Source organism: Euwallacea similis, chromosome 34, assembly GCF_039881205.1.
Source record: "Euwallacea similis isolate ESF13 chromosome 34, ESF131.1, whole genome shotgun sequence".
Lineage (NCBI taxonomy): Eukaryota > Metazoa > Arthropoda > Insecta > Coleoptera > Curculionidae > Euwallacea > Euwallacea similis.
This window is the reverse complement of record NC_089642.1, coordinates 696973-707581: the sequence shown is the minus strand read 5'-3', so window position 1 is coordinate 707581 and position 10609 is coordinate 696973. Positions and strand designations below refer to the sequence as shown.

General features: G+C 33.7%; 1 protein-coding gene across 1 annotated transcript; it reads right to left on the bottom strand.

The window, feature by feature from the left end:
* Nucleotides 1-702: 702 nt before the first annotated feature.
* On the bottom strand, nucleotides 703-10460 carry LOC136418333 (zinc finger protein 420-like). The gene is made up of 13 exons (XM_066404363.1): nucleotides 10193-10460; nucleotides 9695-9889; nucleotides 9408-9550; nucleotides 9186-9348; nucleotides 8158-8679; nucleotides 4248-4346; nucleotides 4022-4193; nucleotides 3735-3961; nucleotides 3493-3680; nucleotides 3249-3444; nucleotides 2994-3161; nucleotides 2417-2649; nucleotides 703-2359 (listed from the first exon to the last, which is right to left on the bottom strand). The coding sequence occupies exons 1-13, from the start codon at nucleotides 10346-10348 to the stop codon at nucleotides 1840-1842; spliced, it is 2982 nt and encodes a 993-aa protein (XP_066260460.1). The 5' UTR covers nucleotides 10349-10460; the 3' UTR covers nucleotides 703-1839.
* Nucleotides 10461-10609: the final 149 nt, after the last annotated feature.

The window sequence follows — 10609 nt, the reverse complement described above, 5'->3', positions numbered from 1 at the left end:
GATGACGCCACATAATAAAGAATAAGATGTCCTTTTGCAGAATAATCCTGTTACAGACGACGGCATTCTAATACACTTTTTCAAGAGTAGTACTCGCCTTCTTATTTATATCATTTTTCATTATCTACAGATTTTTTATCCAAAAAACCGAAACCGTGCAATTCAAGTTATGAACGTCGCACAATAATGCTGTATACTGCGGAACTAAATATAATTCAAATCGAAGCGCCTCAAATTCTGTAGTACCATGACAATTTAATGCAAAAAAATTAAGTGAAAATTGAATGATCCGCGATTTCAACGATATTTGGTTACTCAGGATGTAGCTTTGATATGGAACGGTCAAAACTCAAATCGGAAATTTCAATTTATCCAAATTTGCGAAATTGTTGTGACTTAGCAATGCTATGTCGTATGCTGTTCACGAAAACAAATCTCATTGAAATCGGAGGACTTTATTTTTTACCTATTTTTGTTAAACAAAATTATCATGTGCGCCTTTAGTTTTTTGATGATCAAATTTATAATGTTCTGACACTATTTATACATTTCTAACGTACCTCTTTAGTAATTTTTTTCCATTTGAAGGTTTAGGTTTGAAAGCAAACAGGTTACCATTACTTAAAAAAATAAACTAACAAAAGCATGATAAGAGATGAGAAAATAAAGATTCTGGATAAGGCAAACAAAAATACAATAAAGTCTTAAAATACACACTTATTTTATTTATATAAAATACAAATATATTTACAATTGTTCATTATCCAAGAAAACAATGCTGACACTCTAAGAGGTTTCATTATACAGGGTGTCCCGAATAGTAATTGCAACAATTTTACCACGTATTCTAAATTGAAAATAAATATTAGTTTACAACATAAACTTTTCGAAAAATGCTTCTTTAATGAAACATCACAGCACATTAAATTTTGCTATAAGAAGCGGCCTGTACGAGCTACTTTTAAAGCTGCACTCACTGTTTTTTTACTCGTAAACGGGTCGTACATGAAAATTAAGACAGATTTTTTCTTCCAAAGTTAATGACGAATCTGATTTTTTTTTAATACAAAAGCAGTAGCGTACCAATTTTGACGCCACTGACAGAATTATCTTTTTTATTGCGAAACGTGCTCACACGATAGCAGTTAATGCCTACAAAACTTGATCCAAACATCTCCAGCAGTTTAAAAATGGATAAAGTCCATTTTCGTAAATCAAATATTGACACTGCATTACGGTAAAGAGAAGTTTTTAGAATATAGTTTTTATTGCAAACTATAACATTCAATTAATTAATCTGTCGCAATCCAGGACATCCCGTACTATACGGACCAACCAAACCAATGTTCGTTTGATTGATTAGATAATAAATCTTTATTACAATTTCATATAAGGGAAACATTAGGAAATATATAATTCTTAATTGGGTAAACTAATTAGGGTAGGATTGTATGGAAGAATTTCCTTCATAAAAACGACCTTATTAAATGCTTCTCAAATAGAATAAATACCCTTAATGATAATTTATAATTACTTACCAATAATCCTAATTATTAGGATTAGGTATCAATATGAATTTAGGTTCCAAATAATTACTGGCCAAATGTAAAAAAACCCGCCGTTTTATTCATCAGGCGAATAAGTATATTTTAATGATTATCACTATAATCAAGGTATAAAGCAGGAAATTTTACTATAGCTTTTCAAGTGAAATGTACAATCTATAGCTCTAAGAGAGCGCCTATTGCAAACGCCTCGAACACTGATTCAAAGGCAGTTTTTGTCTCAGAGACAAAACATAGTAGATGCAAAAATTAAAGGGAAAATTTGACTGTTAACTTAGTTAAAAGTCTGGAACGTAAAACTCTCAGCTGAGGTATAAGTTGTGGTACTTTGCACCGTGGAAAAATTCACAGTTTCACCCTCATGGAACGTACTCGAAGTACTGACGCCTTCGTGTTTGTCCAAGTCCTCTTCCACTTGCGCGATATTGAAACTGCTAATTTCGGTTTTCAGCTTGATTTCTTCGCCGTCTGCCCCAATCACAGTGGGCAAAGACATCAAACTCAACTGTCCCCCCGGTAATTCCACTAATTTGTTAGTGTCGATGATCAACTGACCGGACTGACCATCAGCCAGCTTCAGATTGCCCATAATTCCCATTAATATTCTTTGAGGTTGTTGGAGAGGGGCTAGTTGGGGTGGAGGTTCCAATCTTTGCAGCGGCTGCTCCAACTGGAGCTGCTGTTGGTTTTCCTGCAGCTCGTTTTGTTGGTCTTCAACTTTGAGTGCCCGGTTTTTTCCAAATGTTTTGAATTTTATAGGCATTGGTTCCACGGCTGAAGTCACAGGTTCCACTCTGAAATTCAATGTTCACGAATATGTTCGAAAAATTCCAAAATTTGTATATTAATACCTATGGCCTCCTTTTAAATCCGGTTGAGTTTCCATCCAATGACCAGTTTGTCTTCTGTGATTCTTCAATTGTCCGGATTGGATGAATCTTGCAGGGCACACGCCACAGGCATAAGGACGAGCTCCGGTGTGTCTTCTCATGTGCAAGGCTAAATCGTTGGATTGAGTAAAGGCGCGGGAGCAAATGTTACAGACGTAGGGACGTTCGCCCGTGTGGACTCTACTGTGACGTAACTACAAACAGATTGAATAAAGAATCAGCCTCCTAATTTGATTAAATTTCAGTGGTCGTCATTAAAGTAATAACAATTTATCCATTGTTCAATCTTCTTTCAAAATAGCGCTTTGTGCAATTACTTTTGTTTTATTTTTTTTTTATTGTATCATATATCTTATGGTCATGTTGTGTAGCTTTTAATAGCTTCTTTATACATGTTTTAGTTGTCATAAAGACTAAATATAAGGTTGAAATTATGACTTTTTGAAATAACAAGGAATTTCGTTGATTTAATTTAATTTTATTCCTTGGCTTCTATGAAAATTGACGAATTTCAATTCAACAGTGCGAAACTACTCACCAGTTTATTACTTTTGTTAAACGACTTTCCGCACAAAGTACACAAATAGGGCTTTTCCCCGGAATGGGTTCTTTCGTGGCATTTGAGATCGTGTGATCTCGGGAATCCTTTGCCGCATTCGTTGCATTTGTAAGGCCTTTCTCCCGTGTGTCGCCGCATGTGTACAATCTAATTTAAAAAAACAATATTATATAGTTAACGTAAAAGAAACGTATATAATATTTTGAGTTTTCTACCCCTCCAACTCAAACTTACCATATTACTCGAATTATTAAACTCCTTGCCGCAATAAACGCACAAATGCAGCTTGGAATTGTCCTTCATGCCCGTATGTATCCTCTGATGCGTCTTCAAATTATCCAATCTATTGAATGCCTTGCCGCACTCAATGCACACGTGCCGTTTGTCTTGCATTAGATGGGCTTTTGTGTGTCTGGCCAAATGATCCGACCTAAAAAAATCTTTTTAATTAACTGAAATTAAGATTTAGACTCCTCACCTGGTAAACACAGCTTCGCATATTGAACACTTGTGCTCGCCCTCGTCAGTTGCCTCTTGGTGCAGCTTTAAGTGCCGTATAAGGTGTTCGCCCCTTGTGAAGGGTTTGTTGCAGGTAGTGCATACGTAGGGTTTGTTTATGTGTTGTTGTTCTATGTGCTGTTTCAGTAGCTCTTCGGTAAAGAAGGCCTTCAAATAAATGGCAGTTTTTAATCGGTTTTTTGCTACGGGATTGAGTCTCACCTGATCACACCTATCACATTTATGAGTGAGTACAGCTCTATGTAGAGTCATGTGCCTGGTTAAATGATTCGCTCTGGCGAATTGCGCCTGACACACGTGGCAAGTATGAACTTTAATTTTCCGCTTGGAATTTTCCTCATCGGCTTCTTCACCAGTGAAAGTTATTTCTTCTCCAGGCTCTAAATCCTCAATTTCCCCGTTAACTTCGAAATTTTCAGTAGACATTTCTAGATTAAATATTTCTATATAACCTCAAGAATAACTTCAAATTTAAACAAAAAACAAACCTCCGTTTTCCCCATTAGTCCTATCCTCGTTATTATTAGCGGAAGCTTCAATTCCATCAGTCTTTTCACCTAATTCACTCTCGGCATCGGACATGCCGTGCTCGACTTGCATGTGATGCACGAAGCTTTTTTTATATTTAAATTTACGATCACAGAATTCACATTCTCTTGTCTAAAAAAAAATAAAATTATTTTTTTGTAAAAATTAATTTTAAGAATTCTATACCTTCTTGTCTCCTTTAATTTTATTCTTTGTACTAAAGATTCCATGAGAACGTAAGTGCCGATTAAGATGACTTTTCTTTGTGAAAGATTTGTCACAATGCTAAAACCAAAGATAAATTATTGATTAACACATCATAAAACCCTTTTTCTACTGTCTAGTTAGCGACTTAAAAATGATATCGAAAAATAGATATATATTATATATATAAGTATACATAATAGGTAAGAAAGACTCTCTTTTTGTTATTATTTTGTGAATTCCAACACACGATATAAAATAATAAATAAATATATGCCTCACTTAACGAAAAAGCAATATTAATGAGGAGGGATTATTAAAAAATATTTGAAAACAATATATTGAGGATTCCAACAGACACCTCGAATGTCATCTCGGGTGCCTACATGCTTTTCCTTAATTAACAGGAACTCCAATACAGCACCCCATGACCAACCAAAACCATCAATCACCAATGTAGACCATTCACTTTAAAATTACTTTACATCAACATCAAAGAACTAAGCCACAAAAAAACATTTCATTTACAGTGACATAGGGTGCAATGATACTAACTGCCTCATGTTCATAAAAATCAAAACCAAAGTAGAACAGATACACACCTATAGAGAGTGGCCGTAGATTTGCAAACATTTTTCCACTATTAATAATGCCAGAGGAGATGCAACCGTAAACCAAACGTAAACCAAAAGTAAAGCTATGGAAAGCGTATCCCTTTTCTCTGAATAATCCTTTGGACGCCTATTTAGATTTTACTATCTCTTATCTAGAAGATCGAATCTATATTTTCTTGGTATACATATGTACATCCACTTTCCAACTTAAAACACACTGACCAAAGCACGCCTCTACAGGAACCCAATTATTATTAGAGACCTTAACCTTAACAGCAACAAAACAATACAACTGAACAGATTTTTCAAAAACTCAGACTCTATTAAACAGCATACACTTTCGATACTTTTGATAACCGAAAATCAGAAAACGTATACCAATATATCAATTTAGCTTTAAACCAAAACGATCGAAAAAAATAGAGGAACTCAGCAAAACTTGTCTTATACAAAAGTTGGTTGTTTTCATTCTACAGGGTGTCGAAATAACTTTTTTTACTCTGTAAATTAGGAGTAAGTATCACAGCTTTTGATTTAGTCTTGAAACTGAGCCTAGGGAGATCCTCAAAAACTGAGATATATTCTGAATTTAAAAAAATACTTAAATATCCCGTGAAACAAAAACAATAATGTTTTTTATAATAAATATAAGGCACATTGAATTAAATAAATATAATAAAAAACATTAAATTATATGATAAAATATACAAGTATCACCAGTTTAAGTGGAAACAGGAATTGTGCAAATGAGAGAAGAGTCGCATAAAGTTTAATATGCTCCCAACAAAGACCAACGCAAGTTGCGAGATTAGCGACTGATGTAGCCAGAGTCAGTCCAGTGTTACTAGATCTCTCACGGTTTCAGAATTTTTACTAACATAAGTTCTAGTCATGAAACAATTGGATTTTTTTCATTGCTGCTTTTTACTATGATACTTAAAAAAAATCCATCGTCCTAAACGTAAAGAAATCTATACTAATCTAAACATCGTTAACCGGACTGACACCACCCATGTCAACCGCTGGCCTGGCAACCCATTTCGTTGGTCTTTATCAGAGGCATATTAAACCTTATGCGATCCTTCTCTCACTTGCACAACTCTATGTTTCCACTTGAATTGGTTACACTTGCATAATGAAAAAGACCTTTTATCATCTAGCACGCTGTACTTTTTTGTACTAATGTTTTTAGGACTCCCTGTATATGACGTTATTTGGTTTTTAAGTTTGAACACGTCATGTTTTCTGTCCTAAAAATCGTTAAAATATTGAATGTATTTCCTAATCGTTCGATTTGGTCCGATACACCTGCTAGTTATGGTATGAAAAGTTTTATAATTTTATAAATGTGGCATCAAAAGTGGAATGTTGAACATAGTTGCCACAAACAATTCACATGCGCCCTATGACGGCAATATCAATTTGTGCTCAATTACGTTCGAAAATTAAATTTCCAAACTGTTGATTCCACAACGTCAAAGTTTAATAATAATTATTTTTTAAATTGTTATGACTTCGACTCCGTATTCTATTTAACCTGGAAACCTCAATGATTCTTTATCAAAGTCGCATTGACATATTTGCAATTTTCTATTAACGATCCAAGAAAGCATTACCAGGTTTTGTTTTTGATTACTTTTCAAGTGTATATGTAGAAATGTTAAAATTCATATACATACGTATACCATTTCGCGTATTGACCTTTCTTTATTGTACCACGTATTAATTGTAACTTCCCCAAAGACGGACTGTGGAGTCATTTGTATGTTTCAAAGGTATAATACCATGCGTCTCTAAATTATTATAATTAAAAATATGCCATTGGATGGGGTCACACAGAATATGGCCATAAAAGTAAAAAATCGAATTAAAAGGGGATTGTGATTCAAATTAAAAGGGGAAGATTTATCCCTCCATATTCATTCCCTTAATTGAAACATCAACAGAAATTTGATGACAACGTTTTAAACTAGTAAATCTCATTAATTTTTGACAAAATTTTGGTGTTGTAATCGCGAAAAAAAGTACCATGTACAACTTGCATAAAATAGTCATTTTATTCCCATTTTAGAAGGTGTCTCTAAAAGATCTTTCGTTATACTGTTAGGAAGCAAATGGTGTTTTCTATACATTTGAGGTGGATTGTTCATTTTTTCCTTTTATTTCGATTTGAAAAAACGCTTCGCACACACGAATTACAAATTTCCATAAAGTTGTTCATGACCGCCAAGCCTACTCAGCATATTATTATTCTTAAAAAATATTATTTTAAACTATTATTCCTGAAAACTAGATTTAAATTTCTCAATGAATAATTATACAATTATAGACTTATATCATTGAATCAGATTTTTCTCAGATTCATCAATTTACAGGTTCTGTGGAAAAAAGTAACTATCATTTCTATAACTTTCAATACTCTTTTTTTGTCGTGCATATTTTCAAAGGCCAGAAGGACAACTAAAACTTATTAAAAAAGAATATTAAATGGCAAAAAATTACATAAACATATATAAGGAAGAAACAATCATGCCTATCACCATTTAGATATCTTGTCAAATCCATCCTTGTCAGAAAAGCACATTATTCTCTCATAAAGTATTTTAGTGATACTGTTGAAATGTAGTAAAAAATCCCTATACTAAATCCAATTATCCCTAAATTTCTTTTAATGTTGAAAGATCAACGACCATTCACAAAAATTAAGCACCTATTAAGTCTTAACGATGGAAATACCCTCAGTAAAAGAGAAATTTATTTATGTGTCAATTAAAATTTAAGGTCACTTTTGCTGTTTTCCACTTAATATGTAGTTAGTGCAAATAGGCGTTTTATTAACTGAAATAATATAGCTCCCATACATTCACTAATGATATTAAACTAAACGCATTTAACTCAAAAACCGTGGCTTGCATAGCAATGTGACCAAGGTATACTTTTCTAAGCATAAATAAATACTTTTGTCTATTCAAAATTGGATTATCATATATGGCATCCTTTATGATCTACCTAAGAATCAAGATATAGATTCCTCATCCTCAGAAACCCTCAGTGATATATCCTCACGAATTTGTACACATCATTATTAAAACTATGGTTAAAAATTAAGTTTAAAATTTTTCTTTTGCCACTCTCTACTTCTGTTCTCATCAAATTTTAAATTATGGCAAATATGCCTATATCATATTATTTTGATCCCAACAAGCTATTTGTAATAGCTTAGCTATAGTAAATAGCTTTTAGAGGCACCCTGTACTCCTATATTTTTATTTATTTACCTTGCATTTTGCCAAATCGGCCCCTGTGTGTCTCCTAAGATGCACTTTTAAGCCAGTATAAGTAGTGAGAATCTTGTTACACTCTTTACACTCATACAGGGTGCTATCTTTTTTTGATGGAGGCCTCCCTCGAGGTTTCTTCTCTTTAGTCTCATCAATATCATGGTCTTTGGTGTCATCTTTCTCACAAAAACTGTCATCAGCGTCTTCCCTGTCTTCATCATCATCCTCATTATCCTCATCGCTAAAAGGGAACTGACTAAGGGGGACATCCATTGAATCCTCATCCAGCAATTCTTTTCCTTCCTTAATACACTCTAAATCAATTTTTCGGTCTTGGGTTTCCAGGTTGTTTAAGACTGTGTCAGTAACATCTTCAGACATTTCTTGCTCAGCAAGGTCTTTAGTGGTAGCAGTGTTTTCTCTCTCTGCTTTAACTATATTTTCTTCAACCTTTTCAGGTTTTACCTGCACAAGAAGCTTTTCACATTTTTCTTCCTCTCTTCTCGATTTTCTTTCAACCTAAAAATTGTTTAAAGTGTTCAAAACAAGTTTGGCACATACAAAAAACAAACACTAAAATTGGTAGGAACTCTCAAGAAATTATCGAAATATTCGCGTTAAAGAAATGTTCATTTGAATCTATGAAATTAATGGTGACAACAGCAGATCAGATGCTATTAGGGAAGTTTTAGGTATGACCTTAAACAATAATTATTTATAGAATTGTTATTTCTTCAAAGGAAAGAAGTTCTAAGTCATTTTAAACTATTAACAACTAATATTTAAACAATTAAGTTAAAATCTTATTTTCCTTTAAAAAAAACTATTAATTAATTTTAAAGACCAAAATTGCACTCTATTCAAGTTTTCCATTTATTTCCTCTTTAAAGTTTCCCCTCAAATTTCACTTTAACTTAATCTATCTCACTACCTCATCTATTTACATCTATATATTTCAATGAAAAACTACCATATTTTTACACAAAAAATCTGTTATTAATAAATTTCTTTTCACAGAAACCTACCTCATCTATGTGATATTTCATATGTCGAAAGAGGTTTCCAGACAACGAAAACTTCTCAGCACACATTTTACAGGAATGCTTCTTGCCAGATTTGTCGTGAATTTTCATGTGCCGCATCAAGTGATTGGTGCGCCCAAATTTTAATGGACACAAAGGGCAATACCTATAGAGGTATAAAATAGACATTTAAATAATTTTTGATAAGGTTAGACCCAAAATTACCTCATTTCATCACCTAGATGTTGCCGTAAATGGCCTCGTAAGTCTCGTCGAGAAGAGCACAACTTTAAGCAATAAGTGCATGTTAACTCGGTGGATGATACACTGCATTTTCGTTTTGATAATGGCATGTCATCTTCGTCATCCTAATATGAGCCAATTTCATTTTCTTTTTATTAAACACAAGAAAGGAAGTTTACAAAAAATATATGAAAACATTACCTTTTACACAAGTAGTAAAATTGCTTATAAACATTGCTTTAAAAATACATAATATTAAACAAACATACCTCATCAAAAAATTCCTCGTGGACATCAGGCTGAATAACAATGGCCTCTTCCCTTCCACTCCTACTTTCTTGCTGAGTGTATTCCCGTAAGGCCGTATCAGATTTTTCACATTGTTGCTTGAACTCATAAGCAGAGCTCAATTTTATTTCACAAGTGTTGCAAAGCAAATGGGGCAGCCCATCTTCTGCAGAGATCTTGTAACAAAAAAATAATTTTGTTTCCATAAAATTTCATTTTTAAATATAAAATAACTAAATGACCCTTCCAAAGAGAAATTGATGCATTGGTTGATAGTCTGAGAAATGAATAAACCCTTAGCAGGCACGAACTGCAAGAAATTCTGCTAAACTAATATTTACCAAAGCCCCAAAATAACGCAAGGAGTAAAGTAAGGAGTTCATTGTATGCAATTAAGTAAACCTTAAATTGGGGTATACAAGTAATTATGGCAGAAAGGTGGACAATGAAGGGTCATAATACGCTGCTTGTTGATTTACCTCCACTGCAGCACAGGCCATAAGCACATCGCATAAGAGCATAGCATCGTCCTCTTTCCCGATTGTCTTCTCGAACACATTTTGCATCTCATCCCCTTCGCGCATACAAGAGCGACATATTTTATCGATAATGGGGTTGACGCTTTCGGGAATCATTTCGCGTTGCCGTAAAAATGCCAAAATTACCGAGAAAACATTAATTTGCAATCAAACTCTCCCCTTGGGTTCATTTCACCCGTTCTCCATTAAAAAAACAATCAACCCGACAAGTGTCAACGTCAAATCTGTTAAGGCAAGGGACTTTTGGTTCCCCGAGAAATCCCGGGAAAAAAGCATTAGGAAAAATATTTACGCACGTAGAGAATGTAGATATTATCATATTTATTACTATCTTTGCATTAACATTACTATCTCATT

Bases quoted from the DNA above. Each gene is read 5' to 3' on its own strand.
- LOC136418333 (XM_066404363.1), bottom strand. From the start codon at position 10,348: ATGATTCCCGAAAGCGTCAACCCCATTATCGATAAAATATGTCGCTCT. The intron at 3,681-3,734 runs GTGAGACTCAAT...ATTTATTTGAAG, and splicing joins AATGTGATAGGTGTGATCAG to GCCTTCTTTACCGAAGAGCT. The intron at 3,445-3,492 runs GTGAGGAGTCTA...AGATTTTTTTAG, and splicing joins TGCGAAGCTGTGTTTACCAG to GTCGGATCATTTGGCCAGAC.